This window comes from Oreochromis aureus, linkage group 3 (assembly GCF_013358895.1).
Source record: "Oreochromis aureus strain Israel breed Guangdong linkage group 3, ZZ_aureus, whole genome shotgun sequence".
Taxonomy (NCBI): domain Eukaryota; kingdom Metazoa; phylum Chordata; class Actinopteri; order Cichliformes; family Cichlidae; genus Oreochromis; species Oreochromis aureus.
In genome coordinates this window covers 37,853,570-37,874,428 of record NC_052944.1, presented here as the reverse complement: position 1 = coordinate 37,874,428, position 20,859 = coordinate 37,853,570, and the positions used below count along the sequence as shown (strand labels likewise).

General features: G+C 39.5%; 1 protein-coding gene and 1 long non-coding RNA gene across 3 annotated transcripts in view; one reads left to right on the top strand and one right to left on the bottom strand.

Moving 5' to 3' along the window:
- Positions 1-20,859, bottom strand: part of LOC116316775 — a 32,388-nt gene that overhangs the window by 4,683 nt on the left and 6,846 nt on the right. Inside the window, exons 3-7 of one of the 2 annotated variants that reach the window (XR_005612532.1) lie at positions 17,262-17,323; positions 8,812-8,939; positions 8,644-8,710; positions 6,668-6,786; positions 4,783-6,574 (exon numbers count right to left, since the gene is read on the bottom strand). This is a non-coding gene — a long non-coding RNA (uncharacterized LOC116316775). The remainder of the gene's footprint in view (positions 1-4,782; positions 6,575-6,667; positions 6,787-8,643; positions 8,711-8,811; positions 8,940-17,261; positions 17,324-20,859) is intronic. The other variant, XR_005612531.1, reaches the window with a different exon arrangement.
- Positions 5,546-8,650, top strand: LOC120439305. The gene is made up of 2 exons (XM_039610155.1): positions 5,546-6,280; positions 6,703-8,650. The coding sequence occupies exons 1-2, from the start codon at positions 5,579-5,581 to the stop codon at positions 6,817-6,819; spliced, it is 819 nt and encodes a 272-aa protein (XP_039466089.1). The 5' UTR covers positions 5,546-5,578; the 3' UTR covers positions 6,820-8,650.

Here is a 20,859-nt window from a genome sequence, read left to right as displayed (position 1 = left end):
AAGGGTAAGTACACCAGCTGCACTGAAACAGATTCACTCTTCACCGCAAACCTAAAAGGTATTCTTCCACAAACACAGTATGCAGTTCAAACAACTATAGCACAGTCCAAGGCAGGGCTCTAGACTAACTTTCTGCCCTGGTGCACCTAACTTTTTTCTTAGGTTCACCCAAATTTTTCAACGGCATCGTTTATCCCAAGTTTACTTTTTTCTTTTTTTTTTATAATTGCTGTCCAGACAGACAATATTGATTTGTAAATGATTAACTAACAAATTTGTCAACCCAAAGTTCTGTATTTGGAGCACAGTTGTACAAGAAAGATAAGTTACTGAAAAAGTGCTTGTGCTTTGGTACTCTTTGGCAATATTGTAGACAACGTCAAACTTAATCATCACATCAGCTTCCTCTGATGACCTGTTTGCTGCCGACTGCCACTGAAAGTCAGTGGGGAGAGAGGACAGTTGGGCAGTGCATTTATCGCAACATATAATGTGTTTTCTGGATTTACTGTGTTTTGAAACGCATTAGCACCAGACACAAATGCCGGCCACGGTCTTTCCACACTCACGACAGTAAATGCAGTGCATCATGTTGTCAGCTTTACTGTATCTTAGCCAGGGAAACTGGTCAAGCCACTCTCTTCAAACGCTTCAGTGTTTGACCTCAGAGACTGACTGCTCCGTGTCAGACCACCGGCTTTGAAATTCAGACGGATCAGCCCTTAACTTAACAAAAAAGTTATGACAGTTATTTTCATCTTTTCCTTTTACCCACAGCTACATCCACTTCTGTTGGGCCTAGGCTGCTCACTAGGGCTGGGTATCATCACTGATTTCTATAATCCATTTGATTCCAATTCACGAGGTCCCGATTTGATTCAATTTGAATCAGGGAAATTTTGCCTCAGTCAGAAGTATTATAATTCTGATCATTCATTCAGACTTCCTCCAAGGTGTAAGCGTCACAGCAGATGCCTTTGTGTCAAAGTAACTGAGGATAAAACACAGAAAAAGATGGAGAGTTTCCTGCCCTGGCTTTATATAGAAGATAACCCAATTAAAAATATTCAGCAGTAGAACAAAAACTGAAGAAAACCATGAATCAACATATGAACATTACCTGATGCTGCTGAAGTGAAGCAGAGCAATGCTACAGAGGTTTTATTAGAAACACAGCTAAGAGTTTTACAATTTGGTATAATTTTTACAAGTTTAAATTTTGTTCTTGTTAAACAGCAAAAATGAACAGCAGCGGCCGACAGCACTGTACACGACTTGTGCGTAATAAGGGAATGAATAATGCAGAAAACACAGATTTGAGATAGGAAACTGTTCTTGAAGTACACTAAGAGAGGAAGTGCGATTTTTATCGTGGTGGAAGCAAAACAGAAAAAGTAAGAGGGAATTAATGATAATGTTTATCAAATGTGAAGCATAGTTTTGATCCTCTTTGGCTGCTGGTTCAGTTAAATTTGGTTGGAGAGAGACAAAACCTGCAGCTCAGAATCTGTGTGCTGTCGGCTTTCAGCCCTGATGCCGTGTGCATCAGCAGGTACTGTGTTTACGTCTTTGTGTAGAATCCGTGTATCTGCTCTCATTTGCTGTTTTAGCTGTTTGGTGGTTGTTGAAATAGTATCGTGAGCTTTAACCTGGGATTCTGGCGTTTCTGGCAAAATACATTTATATTTAAAAATCGATTCTGGATTTAATTAATAGATATTCAAGCTAAAATAAATTTAATCGGAAAATTGATTATTGAAACCCACCCCACTACTCACTTCTCTCTATCCGCACCATTGAGAAATGTGGTCACATTTGTGACCAGACTGGTCACACGGCTCACAACGGTGAAACAGACAGCCAGGTTTCAAGGAGCTTATTACGAAAACTGAAGCCACTAAATCTGTGCAATGTAATTTAGCACAGTCACTTTCTATGGAGAGTGAGTGCAGGATCCCTGTGGCTTCCATGTGAAAGCAACATGACACCGTAGCAGTGAGGCTAATTCTAATGCTCGTGGGAAACCAAAGCTTAGACTGTAAGTGTGCCTTTTGTTTCCTCAGCTCAGACAGCTGGCTGCTGGAGGCTTGTGTTCACCATCAGACATATCTGATTAAAAGGAGGCTGATAATTAAGTGCTCTTCATTCAACATGAGACAAGTGGGTCGTAGAAACTTTAGTGCTTCAGAGATTTCAGCTGACGTACTGCACCGCAATTGAGTCCTTCCCAATCTTTAAAGCCAAAAAAGCAGAGAAAAAAATAAAGTATAGATGATATTGATGTGGGCAGTTACAGCATTAAAAATCTAAATAGTGTAGAGGCAATTCAATTAAGGCTACGTCTACACTAATCCGGATAAATTTGAAAACAGCGTTTTTGTCTAAAAACGCTCTGAGTTCGCACTATCGTTTTCAATCGTTTCCAAAGAGTTGTTCATCCACACTGAAAACGCTTACGTTCCTGTACGGCGCATACGTGAAACACTAAGATGATTCGACCCGTGTCATTTCTTAAACCGGTCATTTACACACCACTCATTTTCAATAAGGTAATTATTAAGGGTGAAAATATACATAGAGTGGACAAACTGCTTACTTTCTAACAGAACTAAGAATTTCACCACCGCCCGTCTTTGGGATGATCATCGAGATGAAACCTCAAAGAGTCACTCAGATGAAGAATCCTGACTGCGGCTGTTCTGATCCATCTGAGCCTGAAGTGTACAAGCTGATCAAATCAGGGTGGAAGCTCAGTGGAACAATCTCCCTTCTGCTACCTGTAACTGTGCTGTAGAGCTGTCCCCAGTACAAGAATCCCTGAATGTCCAAGTTCACCATCGCTGAAGCTCAGTGAACTCATTCAGTAAACAATCACTGCATGAAAATAAATCTGCAGCTTATGACTTTAAACAGTCACCTTTGTGTGCAAATGACTGCCTGTGTAAACCCTGATGATATTTAAGTACTACACAGCATGTGCGAGAGATTTAAATCTAAACTTCTATACAAATAGCTGAGCCATGTGAGTTGACAGCTGAAACACAAATATTCATTAATGATGAGCTCTAAACACTCTGAAGTATCTGAGGAGAAAAAAATACAACAAGCAGAAAGTCACTGACAGAGTGAAACATTCTGCTGGGTTTGTTTCTTAGCAGGTACACACTCCCCCAAAGTGCTGTCTCATTTTATCAATGATAAATCCTGTTTAGGTTCATAAACATGTTGCTGTGTGGACAGCTCCTCTGCTTTCCATTCGCTTTTACTGGCTACAGACCCGTAATTATCAAGGCTGGTTACCTACCAGCACTACTGGTAGTGAAGCCATGAATTCGTGGAAACTTCTAACAGTAATTCTGACTTATCTGAGCAGTCAGCATGAACGTCATAAACATCTGCTTGTGCCTGACTGCTTTTGCCTTCAACACAATGAAAGGAAAAGAAGGATGTGTTCCCTCGGAGAAAAAAATGGGAAAAAAGGGAAACGTCAAATAGACGCTGATAAAATAAAAAAGATACATAAAACACAATATACAATACAAAAACGTGTGGATAACGACAATAGCCTTAACTGAAGGGTTAGTCTATAATAGTAGACTACAATTCCAGAAACATCAGTGACACAGCAACTCACCCCGCTCATTATTGGTCACAGTTCACAGATTACTTTCTGTAAAACCCCAAAGGTAATTAATTCTGAGCAGCAGCAAGTCTTGTGAAAGGTATAATATCATCGGTCCTTTGGCTGTGTCACTGAAGATAGAAAAATGAACAAACGCATAACCACAGCTACTCTGAATGTCTTTCTTTGTCTCTTGCAGGAGGCTCTCAGCTAGGACGGTCACTGTAAGTGTTGTAAGTGACTTTTTGGTCAACCCAATCTCTCATGAATGATATAAAGTCATTTTGAGCCACCAACAACGTTCCTGCTACAAGTTATAAACGGCAATAAGATTTTGGTGAAGTGACCTTTACATGCCCTTTATTTATCTGGATTAAAAGTCTCACCGATACTAAAAATGTTTTTCTGAGTGATCTGTCCAAGAGGGCAGCAAAAATTGCAACAAATATAGCACAATAGTTTTATAAAGACAATTTAAGTGGCTAAAAAGGCCTGGATTTATTATAATGTAGATACAGTAACACAGAGACATAAAGATACATTAAACAGGTCATTTCTTTACTTTATGTATAACCTCTTCATAAATGCTGCTAACTACATTTACCCATATAGGTAAAGATATCAGATATAAAAAACCACAAAGAAACTTTCTGGTTCAACCCCAGGATCAGCTTCAGTCACAGACTCAGATAAATGGCCTGCAGAGGTGGAGGCCTTCATGCAGAAAATGGATATGAGGCCTGGCTCTTCACGCACAACGCCTCCCCCACACCTCAGCTGATGAATGTGTAATCATACACACGGAAATTAACATCTTGGCTTGTGGGATAACTGATTATTGACAGCACTGACAGTGTGTTGGTGTGTAGATGAAGCTGACGCACGTTTTCCTGATGTTGGGGTTCAGACAAATAAATCCAACTTCTCTGTGTTATTGTATCTACATTATAATGAATCCAGGCCTTTTTAGCCACTTAAATGATCTTTATAAAACTATTATGTTATATTTGTTGCATTTTTTGCTGCAGGAGTTCACAGGGAAAAACCAGCAGGTTTTACATGTAAAAGGCGACGAGCTCCAAAAAGGCTAAGTTTGTTAGCATGTTAGCAAAGCTAACGAGGAGCTAAAAACTCCCAAAACAAAGCAAAAAACAGGTTACCTGAAGTCATGCAGGAGTATCCGGGATGTGTAAAAGACTGCTCAGTGACGTCCTCGTGTCTTTAGCCGGTTTAGCGCACGTACTGTGCGGATATTTTAGCATTTTTCCCTCTTTCTGTGTCTCCCTTGCTTTTAACGTCCAATCCAAAAACTAGCTAAACGCAGGCAGAACTTCACTTCCTGCTTAACGACCTGTTTCTACTATAATGTTTATTACCGCGAATAAAAACAATAAACTGAATCAAATTAAAACGCAGCTGAATGTCACTGTTAAGTCCGTTTATTTATTAGCACATTTAAAAACAACAAGTGTTGACAAAAGCGCTGTAGTCTACAATTAAAATGATAATATAACAGTACAATACAGAAAACAAAAGAAGACAGATTTGAATAAAAGAAGAGTCTACGGCATGACAGAGCGTGAGAAAAACAACAATGTATTTACAGTCTATAACAGTCACCATTATGTCTGCATTATTACAGTCTCTATTATTATTATTGCTGCTGTTGTTATTATTATTACTGCTATTATTAATGTCACATAGACGTTTTAATAATATTAAATGCTTTATTATAATCACAATAGTAATATAGACTGTAATACTGTCATTACTATTACTGTCCTTGCTATGCGTGTGATATGATGAGGATTGAAGTTGCAAAAAAAAAAGTTGCAAAGGAACGTCCGGAATCTCCAGTTCTCCGATCATCACGTGATCGACTCTTACTCACTCTCTTCCATTTAAAAGCCAGTGCGCCGCTGTGGAGGAAAGACACTCTACCGCCTCATTCACAGGATGAAGACTCTGAGCTTTTTGTGCATTCTTCTATTTTTATGTAGCGAGGTTTTCGGAAAGTTGATTCAAGCTCCTTTAGGAGATGGAGTTGAGTTTCTGCTGTCAGAGGAGTGCCTGAAGGGACGCGGGAGACTAAATCTGCGAAGGAATGATGCCAGCACGCAGCTGATCGCCTCCCTGGAAAACGTCTGGAAACCCGGACCACAACATCCAGACCGCGTGAATCAAAGAGGGCTCTCTCTCATCCTGGAAAACGCAGATCTGAACGACGAAGGGCTGTACGAGTTTACATGCAACGGCAAAGACTTGGAAGCGATCAAGCTGGAAGTATTTGCCCCCTCTGAAGTTGCTGTATCCGAGGGCGAGGATGCCACACTCCCGTGCCGCTCCGTCACCGCGGGCCAGTCGGTGAAATCTGCGCGCTGGAGGAGAAATGGAAAGGTGGTGCTTCAGCTGGATGCTAAAACAGGAGGAATCACATACGGGGAAGACGTTGACAGAAGCCGGGTGTCGATACCATCAGAGTGGGACCGACAAGCAGACCTGTCCCTCACCATAAAGAGAGTCCAGCAACAAGATGAAGGAGTTTATTACTGTGACATAGACAAGTGGGAGAGACACCGCTCTGCTGTCCGCCTGCGAGTCCACCCTCAAGTCCCCACAGCACCCGGTAGCACACCTCTGCCTACAACCACACCGACGGTGAGTACACCGACCACATTTAAATAGCTACACACTGAACAGCAAACTTTGATGGCTCGTTATTGGCGCGTTTGGCGCATCTCAATCTGGCGCCAATCTGCCAGATCTGCAGTCAGTGTTTCGGAGCAGTGGGTCGGTGTTTGAGTGGAGAACAGTGTGGTGATGTCACAGCACGCAGGCTTTCCACCAACACCTGAATTTGACGCCTTGCACAGTCAGTTCACTTCACGGGTGGAGCTCATTGTCTGTTTGTGTTTGTGTGTAAGGGGACATTTTTAATTATGACACGTTTCCCTGGAAGCAGAGACTGATATTAGATAACATAACTGCACAGAAACATTTATTGTGTTTTCTGTTTAAATTAACGCTGGCTGAAACCACACTCACTAACATGCCTGGTTCCTGTCTTCTTGTCCTCACAGCCATCAGAGTCCTCTGATAGGACATGGATCACAGTCCTTGTAACAGCAGCTGTAACATCTGGGATCGTTGGTCCTCTGACTTTCCTTTTGGGCCGGAAACGGAGGAGAGAAACATGAGATGAGGAGACCGGAGCCCAACTAAACGGGTGCCACACCACCAATAATGATCAGTCATCAGGAGATCAGCACGTCTCTACAAATGGCTTTAAAAGGCCACCTGGTGCTCCAGAGGAAATTACCCTACTGCCTATTAATAATAATAATAATGATAATAATAATAATAATAATAATAATAATAATAACAAATGAAATAAACGTAATTTTTTAAGAAACTGGTTGTTTTACTTGGAGACGCTCATCAGTGTCTCCATGTCTTCCTATTGTGTCTAACTTCACCATCTGTGTTTACATGTACAAAGTTACACAGTATCTGCACACCAGTAACTTGGACCGTAAAGAAAAACAAAACACACAAACACACACTTTTATATTTTATTGATTTATTGGTGTTTTCTTGTTGAGACATATCCAGTTGGCACTCGTGAAGGTTGAAGCCTGGTTATTCCTCATCTACCTCTGCAGTTAGTTTTAATGAGTATACATTTTAAAGACTCAAATATGGACAAGCACATGTGAAGTTTGGCATTTTCTTTCTGTAGTATTTTTTTTTTTTTGGTATACCTTGTCCTTGCTAAAGCTGTGAATCTCATTCATATATAAATAAAAACGTGCAGTAGAAGGAACACATGATGGCAGGTGGGACTCATAGTTGTCTTAATTTCCAGAGGAAGTAGAGGCGAGTTTGAGCCTCGTTGGCCAGCGATGTGTTGCTGTTAGACAGGGAGAGGTCCTCACTCAAGATACAAACAGTAATTTAAAAGCTGTAAATCAGGAGGAGAAACGATCTCAAACACGAGGTTACAGCCAGCATCTCTGATGGATGTAAGAGGTTTTATTTGCTGACAAACTGATTAAATTGTCTAAACTGTAGAAATTATGCGACACACACAAGAATGATTCAACAACAGCTACAAAAGATTCTTTTTCCCTTTGAATGTCAGTGTGGAGAGTTTCCCAGTGTAGCCCAGCAGAGACAAAGGTTATTGGAGGCAAACAGTTCAGGAAACACTGAGGCTGTTACACACTGGGAAACTGTGTCTGGACCTGATCCAGGCTGTTCATGAATCAAAAGGAAATGAACAGACACGCTCGTTTTAATCCTCATTTCCTGAATATTCCTTCAGGAAAGACAAAATAATGCTCATGTTGTAAAATGATCAACACTTTCTTGACAGCGCAACAAAATGCAGGACACAGAGACAAAGTCAAATTAAAAGGCGAGACATTTATTGGCTTTAAAATAAAAAGTGTGAAAATCTACACAAAGTTCACCAAAACAGGGTGAATACAATTAATCACCTGATAAGGATTTTCAGATACAGCTAAATAATACATCTACTTTATTTCCATAAAACCCTCCCTGTCATATTTTCAGTTTTTTTTTTTTAAAGAGTTTTTAAGGCACTTTTCATTAAGAAGTCACAAATTATTTTCAGTCAGCATTAAGGACCCCAACACAGATCACCACTTTACATACTTTTTATTACAATGTAAATATAGATAAACTTGAGCTTTGTGATTCATTTTTGAGACTGGAGCTTCTTCTGGCCATGACTGTAGAGAACATCAGGCTCTGGCTGTTCAGTCAGGGCCAATAGAGGATATGATCTTCACTGATCTTCCATTTGTAAGAGTAGCTCAGGATCAGCAGCTGTTCTGCTTTGCCTCAGTAAAGCTGTCACTCAAACTATCCAACCAATCAGGGTTTACATCATTACAACCACAGCAGCAGCAGCAGCAGCAGCAGCAGCAGCAGGTACAAATGACCTCTGAGTGCATACAGACTAAACCTGACATTAACATTTCCTCTAACACACTCACCTCTTCAACACTGTGTCACTGCACTGTGGAAAAGGAGACCAGCTGCAGAGCAGAGTGATGGTGAACACTGGAAAAAAGAAAAAAACATTTTATCTGTTTAATTTAATCACCGTTCATTCATATTTACACAGGATTTTAGATGGGACATAATATGAGATAAACACTAACAGTGACGGCTGACCTCAGAAAGTCAGACGGGGGATTTTCAATCCTCCAGCTGGTTGCCATGGTGACCAATTTATGGCCCCATGAGTCACAGAAACACAAGGAAGAGGTCAGGATTCAGAGCGAAACTCCTGCAACACACAAACAAACACTTGTTTGATGGTTTTCAGAGTGAAAACTCAACAGAGGAACAACAATCAGGACCAGATGCTGTGAAACTGCAAGAATGAAATATGTAAACCAGCTTAAACCACTGTGATTTTATCGTGGTGGAAGCAAAACGGCAAAAGTAATAGTGAATTCATGACAAAGTTTATGTGAAGCGAAATGTGAAGCATAGTTTGGATCTTCTTTTGCTCCTGGTTCAATCCAATTTGGTTGGAGAGTGACAAAACCTGCAGCATCAGAATCTGTGATATGTCAGCATTTCACCCCCACGTACGTGTCCGTGGCGTCGGGTGAGAAAGCCGACAGCTCACTGATTCTGATGCATTGGGTCCACGCTTTGTGTTTACGTCTTTGTGCAGAATCCGTTTACCTGCTTTGGTTTGCTGTTTTAGCTGTTTGGTGATTTGGTGATTGCTGAAATTCGTTTCTGGCAAAATACATTTATATTTAAAAATCGATTCAGGATTTAACGAATCGCGCTATTCAAACTCAAAACGATTTTAATTGGTTTAAGAGAAGTCTTGTGTTAGTCCTTGCTTCTTTATATTTTGATTTAGAGCAGCCAGACTTTGTCATTTTTAAAGTGGTCTTGAGTGATCTTTGAAAAATACACACACACACACACACACACACACACACACACACACACACACACACACGTAAGACTTTGTTTTCATTTATGTATCTGAATCTACATGTCAACGATAAGACAATATTAAAATAGCATTTTTGTATGAATAAGGTATTTCCATAAGAACTATTAGCCAAAGGCTTCCCACTCCACAGCCAACTGTCAGGAGTTTCTTAAAAAAAACCCAACAAAACAAAACAAAACACAAGCTTGCTCAGAGCCCAGACATCAGCATTTCTGACTTTTTCAAAAGTGATAAATAGGCACCGTTTTTTTTTTCTTCTAACTTCTAGGAAGTTATTGGTGGAAGGGAAAAATGAAAGGGAACAGAAAATATTTGTGAAAAAAAAGAAGGGAAAAAAAGGAAGCAAATCCTCACAGAATGAGTGCAGCCAACCATTCATGTCACGTTAAAATATCTGTATTCCTGAATGAATATTTAAATATTTAAATACACTTAAATATCTCCCCTAACCACACTCCCTGCAGGTGGCTGATGCCCTCAGGGCTGGATGCTCAGGTATGTACTGGCTCACTCCCGAGGCTGCTTGGCGGGGCCTGGCGCCCGGGCCAAGCTCAAAGTGGAAAAAGAGGGAGGGGCAAGGACAAGTATAGATCTGACTAATCTAACCCACTGATCACAGATTACGCCTCCCCTGTAACATCTCATCTCTCTGGATGCAAAATAAGCAAAACAACAGATGTTGCAGTTTGGAGAAGATTCTTTCAATATGATTCTTTCAATCATAAATTCATTTTCTTTAGAAGAACGCATTTCCTTTTTTTAAATTTACCAATTTTTTTTAAGTTTATAATTTAAACACTGCACTCAACCAAAGACTAACAACAACCTGTACTTATATCAACAGCGTTTTATTGCAAATGCTGATTTTTCTTCTTCACACAAACAACATGAACAAACAGACTTTCTCATTTCTCCTTCTTAACGTCTCTATCTGCACATCAGTAACATTAAGCATGGCCCATGACAACACTGCAGTGCGCAGTCACAGTGCAGGCAGAAAGAAGATGAAAACAACACTGTGTCACTTGGTTTTTTGTTTTTTTAAGTTTAAGGGTAGTTCGGCCATGATGTAAAAGCAAAAGTGAGACTCAAACCTTTGTTATTTGTCTTTGATGACTTGGCAGGTTATGATGTGCTGTTGTTTTGTTTTTGTTTTTTTCAAAGAATAAACAACACAGAGCTCAAAGCAAGCATAAGTAACAGTACGATAATCAATAAGTAAGTAATCAGCAACAGTAGTTACATTTATCCCAGTTTAGTGTTGGTTTCCTAACAGAAAATTGCTCCAGCCAGTAAAACCCTTGAAAAGAAAAAGAAAACAAAAGTGGAGACTGATGACATTAAACAGCTGAATATGTTATAAAGGATGCGGCAGGGTACAGGAAAAACACCCAACATAAAGTAACTTTCAACAAGTAAGTAACTTTTAACGGATGTGCACACACCGCGATGTTCACCAACATGGTGTTCGCGCGGAAATCCTGCACCGACGACGGTAACGGGACTGCTGACGGCCGACACTGTGTATCACCTGACCGGTTCTTGGAGACTTTTCCTTAAATCTGCGGCAGGCGAAGAAGGAAGATCAGGGGGATTATTTCTGCTACAGCCAAGATGAAGACGGAGAGAAAGAGAGGGGGGGATCCATTTATCGTTAGGCTGAAGGTCAACAAGAGAAGCTGGGATCGCCGCCAGCAGCGGTAAGTAGCCCATCATCTCCTTTTACAGCCGGATTTCACATTAGAGCAGTATGACGGCCAATTACAAAATTACACACACACACACACACACACACAAATCAATGTCGTCTTGTTAATGAACTCGAAATAGTATTTTCGGGGTTACAATTACAGTCGCACTTTCAAGACAAACCACTATCACGCATCGTGATTACGTGATGAAGGAGAATCACAGTAAACTGATTCCAAAGGACGCTTTCGCCGTCTCGTCCACACGAAGTATTTTGCAGAGCAGCCGTGGCAGTTTTTCTGGAAACAGGTGTAATTCGAGTTTCTTCCTCTCAAAATATTATTTTGACTTTAATCTCAAAATCATCAATCGTATATATTTTACTCCTACTACACCTTATCGTGCTGTTTTAGGTATAATAGGATCATTTTATTATATACACATCAATCGTCAATATTATATATTTTTTTTATTATTGTGGCCCTAGTACTCCCTCGTATAGGATCATTTGTTTATATACATGTCATTTTATAGTCAGCACCGACGCGTGTTTTAATTGCGATCGTGGTTCGTCAGAACTGCGAAAAATCGGGAAATCGAGCTTGATGCTAATAATGAAATAAAATGAATAAAATTTGCAAATTCGTCCCGTGAAGTTATGTGAAAAATATTTTTAATATTCCCAGGAAAGTTGCGGCTGTGGTGTGTAAAGGCCTTTAGACTGCGGAGGCAAAGCAAGAGAAGAACAGGCGGCCAATCCAGCACACAATATGTACACTGAATATGTTTGAGGATGCAGGAAAGGGACTTCATGTTAATATAAATTTGATCATTTAATCTTCAAGTTCGAATTTCTGAAACATTCCGTTAATCCTTTTATTTGGCATTTTATCCAAGTGCATGTGTATTTATACAAGCTGTGTCACTAAATAAACTATTTAATGGGTGTCTGAGTAATGAATAATTACTCTAATAATTCATGATAAATATTCTTCAGTCTACCTGCAGTCCTTCTGTTAACACTATTATTTAGTCCCGCAGTGCTCCATCATGGAGCCTCCGTCCAAATAAGAATTCAACACAAAAAACGAAATCACATCAAACGTGTTTTAAATTAAAAAAAATAATTTGAATTATCATTATTATTATTATTTTTTTATCTGGGACACATTTGAGTTAATTATCCAAAGTTTCAAAGATCATAGTGAACATTAATATCGCTGAATTAATGTTTTATGTACAAGTTGGTATGTTCGTGTTGCAGCTTCTTGTTTGAGGCCTGCGTGTGGCCCACGGGAGAAAGCTCGGCCTCCTTTCCTCTCTGCAGGAAATCCAATCACTGCTGCAGCTTGAAATAAGTTCATGTAATACAAAATTCTATCCTTATGCATGTATTGCTAGTTAGCACTGTACTTCAGTTTAAAGTTCAGGTATATGTAATTTACTTATACTTCCTATTTTGATGCAAGTATCTGTATTTTCTACTTCTGACATTTTCAAAGCAGTCTCCTTACTTTAGGTTTAACACATTTGACGGGAAGTTATTATTTCATGCCACTGCGCATATTCAACCACTCGTATAGTACATAATATATAAGTATGAATTTTATTTCAATAAAAAAACCTATGAATGTGCAGATTGCAGTTGTTGTTTCCAGTCGAACTGCTCCTATACTGTAAATCAGAGGTCCCCAACCTTTTTTTCCGACAATATTGTCACTGAGCGGCCTTTAAGGTGTCGCAGATAAATACAACAAAATAAAATAACACGGCCAAGACAAAAACTGTGGTTTTTGTCTCCATTTATTCATACATACATATATACAAACAATACACGAATTCACTGTGTAATTGTGTAACTTTATTAGCAGCGTCACATCATCCTCTCTGCCCCTTAATGCTCTCTGGTCACTATGGTAACGCGTAAATATTTCTTTCAAAAAAACGCACAACCACAACGCAGGAAAAGACAGAGTTAACGATAAAAACCAAAACCATAAGAGTATGCAAACAGCTACCAAACAGCCATCCTAATTCGTCATACAATGAGAACAGAACACATCAACAATTGACAATGACTAATTAATATTAAAATCTGTAACATAATGTATTGTTTGGAGTTTAGTCTGTTACTGTTACTATTTTTACCATTTCTTCTTGGAGCAACTGTAACCCACATAATTTCCTTAGGGATTAATAAAGTATTCTGAGTCTGATTGTTTCAGGATGACCTGCCATTGTCCAATGACACATCTGCTTACCTGTATCTTTTGCTCGTTTCTCCTCTTCTTTTCTCTTTTTTTCTAAACTGAGGACCTGATGACTTGAACTTTCCTTGTCCATCTTGGTTTTAATTTTGCACTCCAGTATGAACACCCATCCCTCAACCCGATGATCATTACAACTTAACCTAACAGACCTACACCTTAGTTCACAGATTCACTTTGTCTAAGGTTTATTTCTGGGATTTCACACAACCCAGGATTCAAATCATGAATACATAATTAGCTTGGAATTACAACATTATGAATGAAATGTGCTCTATTTGGAAGCAGCAGGTCTCCCTCCCCTTTTGACAGGTTGTGTGTGAGACTTTAAATCATCAAACTATAAAATAAAATTGTAAATTGTTATTGATCCCTTTACCTCTAGTCCTAAAGTGTATATTTATTTTCTTACTCTTCTTATATTTATTGTTTGTTTACTTGCACTGCTGTAACTGGAGCCTCGTCGTCTCGTCTCTCTATATACTGGACTGTATGTAGCAGAGATGACAATAAAGTTTACTTTGACTTCAGCAGCGAGCATGCACCGAGGGCTCTCGCGCTCACTTTTCCCGTATAGAATTTCAAAAAAAAAAAGAAGAAGAAGAAAAAAAAAAAACCATCGGTGTAAATTATCCGTATCATAATGTCTGGTGTTTTCGTGTTTGTTTTTATTTTTGTTTTATTTTTATTTATTTATTTTATTTTTCTATGGAAACACTTTCCATCACTTTGCTATTAAAACTTTTACGAGATTGATGAAAGCATGGGCTCTTTTTTTTCTTTTTAAACCTCAAGGAAGTAATCGGTGGTAAGAAAAGAGAAAATAAGGAAACAAATGGACTCTGAAAAGATCTACTTCCCAAAAAACTGTATAGGAAAACTCTGAGTGAAAGCCAAATCTTTGACATACAAAAAACATGCTCATTAAGTGGGTTGTTGGTGGTAGGACCAATTTCACCTTATACACCAGCACTAACTTGGACTTTGAGCCCCTGTTAGTGACCAAATTAACATCTGAGCGCTCAGACTCAATGTAACAATGTTACACTCAACTCTCAACCACCGAGCAGGAAAAATAAATAATGGCTTATATGTATATATATATATAAATAAACATGTAATACTTATTGTTGCAAGACAAAAAGCATCAAGGTTGGTGAACAATGTGCCAAATTTCTCCATTTTCTATCAAAATGCTATAGTGTAAACTTGCCTTGCAGTCAGACTTTTTTCCAACATTATTTTTATCCAATATCAGATTTTTATGCAGTCGTCATAGTGCGTGCAGCGCACTACTGTGATGAGCAACATGACTCAGCAACAAACACTCACACAACCTAAAAACAAGATACGGAGATAAGATTACAGACAGACTAAGAAAGGATACACAGCAGAGTATGAAGAAGAAGAAATAGTAGTACTCCTCTAGTGTGTCACTCTCACATAATCTAATGATTAAAAGATTTTTAATCAGAAATTCCTGAATGATTCTGTTCAGTACTAAGGATGGCATATGCTAGGTTTGTTAGCCTATTAGCCTTACAACAGGCAAAGCAAATAATACTTGTATAGCAATAATACAATGTTACCTGAAGTCCAGGTGTTGCTCTCCAAACTGCAGCGTGTACACAAAGCTGCACAGTAACTGGGTATTAAAGCATGTCATGCTCAGGCAGAGGAGGGTGATGACCAGCAGCAGCAGCAGCAGGACCCTCCAGAAGCCCAGGTCCTCCACAAACTCCTGCCCTTAACTCCTCAGTTAATAATCAAACTGCTCAGAGAAATTCAGCACCACCAGGGAGACGCAGGGCACCGAGCTCAAACACAAACAGAGCCATCAGTAAAAATACTGGTGACTGCTCGCCTGCTGGGAGGGACAACAATACCCCATCAGTCATAACCAGACCTGGGAACATTAGTTGGGGTTTTAATGCATTAAAGGCTTTGGTGGCTTTGTCATTTAACTGACAGCACATTCACCAGGGAGACCAGGTTTCACTCACACTTTCACTGACCATATGCATCATTTTAACTTCTCTCTCAGGTTAATCTCTCAATTTTAAACTTTATACAGAATGTATTTACTAATTTTATGAACATACATTTTTGGAGTTATGACTGTCTCTGCAAAAACTGTTTGGACTTTATAATTTTAATCAAAATATAGATTAAAACTAGATCATATTCACACCCTGTAAAACATCTGGTACAGCGAGTGTCTTTTAGATTGTAGCCACTTCCTGTACAAGATGGTTTGCATTATAAATAGTGCATGTGTCTATTTGCAGAACTACACCATCTCTGAAGTGTTATATATGAGACTGTAAGAGAGAAATCAGGGAAAAAACAAGAGTTCACACTAACCTGTTTGTCAGCCCTGCATTTGTCACTCACTCATTGTGACTTATCAAATATCCCCTCTCGAGTACCCGTCCTTTATGATACTAAGAAGAGGATCATCCTCTGTTGATCCTCTGTATAAATAAAATATTATCAATCAATCAGTCCTGATGTTGATTTCAGGCTGCTGAGAAACCCTCATCAGTTCATGAGGCAGGCAGCATCAGATAAAAACTCAAATGTGGTTTTGTGTTTACTTGTACATGAATGAACTGATGCTCCTCAGCAGTTTATGCAAATAAAACCACATTTTAACTGTGTGTGAATGCACAGTATGTGCCAGCACACAACAAAGAGGTAATGAATGAACACACTGAACTCACTCAGCTGCACAGCACTTAGTGAACGTTCAAAATGTCACTAAATCTGACCAATTTTATGTTAATGTGATGTTCAAACTGTGAAGGATTCATATCCATCAATAGTGTGTCTATAGTATATGGAAATAACTTTCCCTTCAGTGTTCACTACACTGCAATGACAGAATCGTGCCAATCAAACTGTGTTTCATGTTTCAACTGCACATGTTTTGGTTAAAAGTGAAACAAAGAAAATTTGAAATAAGAAACAGAGAAAGGAAGATGAAACTTCTTAAATGTTGCACTGTTTGAAATTCTGCAGTAAAATTGCAGCTTTCTAAGCCTAAAATGATGTTCTTAATTTTCTGAGATGAAAACTCTGAAAATTTCTCTGTAATTAATGACTCCAGACTGACTGTGTGGGATTTACTACAGAACCGGTGAGTGTAACACAAAGCAAATGAACTATGCATGAGTGTAAAATTTATGGAGTAACTGGTTAACTTTAAATATATTTGATGGTGTCAGTCACGTGCACTGGCTCACACTCCTCGTCTTCGAGGCAGGCTGGAACCTGAAGCTTATTTTAGACTCTAAACTATGTTAAGTCTAAACTTTAGACTGATAACACCCAGACTGTGACAGTGTGTGAGTAAAGAGAAACAAGCAGGCAGTGATATGTGAACCAAGCGTCAACAAATGCACACGTCAAACAAAGAAGTGTGTTCTTAATTTTTTTGAATTAACGACACATTTTATTCAGTATTTTTTCCTATATTGTTGTGAATAATATCACAAATTTGTTGATATATCCTGATAAAAATTTAAGGCTGTAACCCCGTAAATTGAAATCACAGAGCAATCAATCAATAGGCAAAATGACGTCGCCTGCTTGACAACGTTTGTATTATAAATTTCACTGACACAAAGAAAAAGGCAGTTCATCAAAAGAGAGAAAGCACAAGATTTCTTACCAGATGTCGATTGTTGGACACCAGGGACACTTTTAAGTGAGTATCAGAAGAATCCAGAGTACCTGCATTAATAAACAAAGAGGTCAAACGTGAAAAGAAAAATACTGCAACTAAAGTCACAGGTCTAAAAATAGCAACTGTTGAGTAATCTCAGTATTGGTCATAGCGGAAGCGTTTCACATTCAAGTGAGTGAACAGAGACTCAAGCAAACAGAAGAAGAAAAAAAGGGAAGATGTGAACGCTTTATTAGGTTACACAGAAATTCACACACACTCCTTCCAGCATTTATCTCTGAACAAATATAAACATCCAGCCAGCTCTGCCTAAACTGGCTGCCCCTAAAAGCCTGCATTATCACCATGAAGGGCAAGTATTTATTTCAGCATTAATGTGTAGAAACAGATCAATAAGACCTACAGTGGAGTAAACTGTGTACTCGCTTGTGTATCATAAGAACCATCAAAGGAAGTTTCTGTGTAACCAGGCAGGTTTCAGTCCCTCACACAGACATAACTTTGACCTGCTGCCAAATTTGCACTAAAATGATCAGCATTGTTCAAGCAGCAGTTTTACAGTCAGGACGCAGGTCTCTGAATCTGGGACTTTGCTGGTAAGGGTTACTGGTTCATTCAGTGATAATATGAGTGCTTGAATGTAACTGAAAGTGGAACAAACTGAGGGCATTAGTCATCTGGAGTCCACTTTTTAAATTCAGGCCATGGGCATTTTGTTCTGACTGTCACAATAACATCAGTGAGGCCTGGTCTCTCCCACTCTCTACACTCACTTCCACTGCATTCACAGCACAACTGTCAGACAACTGATCAGTACATCAGATGAGATAAATGTCAGGCTGTCCGTCTGCCAGCTGAAGCTCAATGGACTCATTCAGTGGCTCAATGACACTAAACTAACGCTAATCTACTATTGAATGACTTGAACCACTCAAAGCTACTTCAGTTACATTGTGATTGTAATTTCCTGTTTAACACTAGGTTTACTATCCTGCGCAAATTTGCGTAACTTCCCTAAACCCAACACCCCCTAGAATTACTGGCTTTTTTATTTTCTGGTGCAAGTCCCGAGGTGTTAAGCACCCCTGCTGAGATTTTTCACAGGTCGTCAGCTTGTTTCTCCTACAGCTTTTGTTGTGCAAACCACCCATTGTCCTTGAGGCCTGGCACATATGCATTTGCTCATTCAGAGTTGCTCAGATCCAAGGCAGGCCAAACCTCTGTGTTACAACTTTCAGAAATGCCTGATAGAAATGCTTCAACTTACTCATGAGATTTTGACCACATTTTTTGCGGAAGTCACAACTATACTGAATGCACGACCGTTGTTGCCAGCTGCAAGAAATGCTTGGTTCGTTTCAAAGTTTGAAAGACTTTGAAATAAAACAGACTTGTGTACCCATATATTGTGAATGTCTGTCTTTTGTATGTAGGTTGTAACACAGAGGTTTGGCCTGCCTTGGATCTGAGTAAACAAATGCCAATGTTGCGCACACACACACACACACACACACACACACACACACACAGCAAATCTGCATTTATTTGTCCCACAAGTGGAAAATCTGCATTGTCATTGCAAAAAAGTGGACAGAGCAAGGTATAGAAAGTGCACTATACAAACATTTTATATATATATATACATATATACATATTAAAAAAAAAAAAAAAACACCAGCACGCCCCTGCGGGCGGTTTATCCTTCAAGCTCGGGTCCTCTACCAGAGGCCTGAGAGCTTGAGGGTCCTGCGCAGTATCTTAGCTGTTCCCAGGACTGCGCTCTTCTGGACAGAGATCTCCGATGTTGTTCCCGGGATCTGCTGGAGCCACTCGCCTAGCTTGGGAGTCACCGCACCTAGTGCTCCGATTACCACGGGACCACCGTCACCTTCACCCTCCACATCCTCTCAAGCTCTTCTCTGAGCCCTTGGTATTTCTCCAGCTTCTCGTGTTCCTTCTTCCTGATATTGCTGTCATTCGAACCGCTACATCGATCACTACAGCCGTCTTCTTCTGTTTGTCTACCACCACTATGTCCGGTTGGTTAGCCACCACCATTTTGTCCGTCTGCATCTGGAAGTCCCACAGGATCTTAGCTCGGTCATTCTCCACCACCCTTGGGGCATCTCCCATTTTGACCTCGGGACTTCCAGGTTATACTCGGCACAGATGTTCCTGTACACTATGCCGGCCACTTGGTTATGGCGCCCATGTATGCCTTGCCTGCTAGCATCTTGCACCCTGCTGTTATGTGCTGGATTGTCTCTGGGGCATCTTTACACAGCCTGCACCTGGGGTCTTGCCTGGTGTGATAGACCCCAGCCTCTATGGATCTTGTACTCAGAGCTTGTTCTTGTGCTGCCATGATTAGTGCCTCTGTGCTGTCTTTCAGTCCAGCCACTGGTAGGATTTCTGGATATCAGCCACCTCCTCTATCTGCCGGTGGTACATACCGTGCAGGGGTATATACATATATATATATATATATATATATATATATATATATATATATATATATATATATATATATATATATATATATATATATATATATATATATTATACATATATACACATTATACACACAGACACATCTATATCATATATACACACACACACACATATATATATATATATGTATGTATAAATATATATATATATATATATATATATATATATATATATATATATATATATATGTGTGTGTGTGTGTGTATATGATATAGATGTGTCTGTGTGTATAACTAGACTTTATGCATATTATATAAGGTGTGGCTATATAAATATATAAATATATGTACAACTCTGTGTATATATGTTTATGGACAGGCATGCAGGCAGGTAAGGAAGGAAAGCAGCCTTGCAGGAAGGAAAACTTGAATCTCTCATGGTTAGTTGTTGGGGAGGGTGTGTTTGCACAACAAAAGCAGGAGAACAATGGAGCTGACGAACCTGTGAAAATCTCAGCGGGTGCCAAGAGGTGTTAAGGTCGGGGGAATTTACGCAAATCTGCGCAGGCCAGTAAATCTAGTAGTAGGGACTTGCACCAGGGAAAAAAGGCTCAGTAATTCTAGTGTTAAACACCATCAATACTGATAAAAGCCGACTCTCTCTCTCTCTCTCACACACACACACACACACACACACACACACACACACACACACACACACACACACACACACACACACACACACACAGGACCATTAGACTGCTGTATACTGTAAGACATCGTTTGTGTTTAAAACATGACAGGAACACAAACAGGAAATTAACTAATGTGATCTTTTGTGCTCTCAGTCACTGTTGTGCTGTTTTAACTGATATTAATGATGATCATCTATCAGTCATTTAATAGTTTTTCACTCTGTCTTTACATCTGGATGAAAGTCATATCAGCACATTTAAAACCATTTTTCCTTTGGACGTTTTACTCGATGGTGTCAGATTAAGTCTTCATTCAACCACACATCTCCTAACCACAGTGACACAGCATCAAATATTCCCCTTCACCTGTTACTCTTCACACTTTGATCATCAAGCACCATCGCACTCTTGAACTTTACAAAAACAGCACTGTATTTG

Excerpts from the sequence above, each read along its gene's own strand:
- LOC120439305 (XM_039610155.1), top strand. The coding sequence starts at position 5,579 with ATGAAGACTCTGAGCTTTTTGTGCATTCTTCTATTTTTATGTAGCGAG. Across the intron at positions 6,281-6,702 it reads TGCCTACAACCACACCGACG|CCATCAGAGTCCTCTGATAG; the intron begins GTGAGTACACCG and ends TTGTCCTCACAG.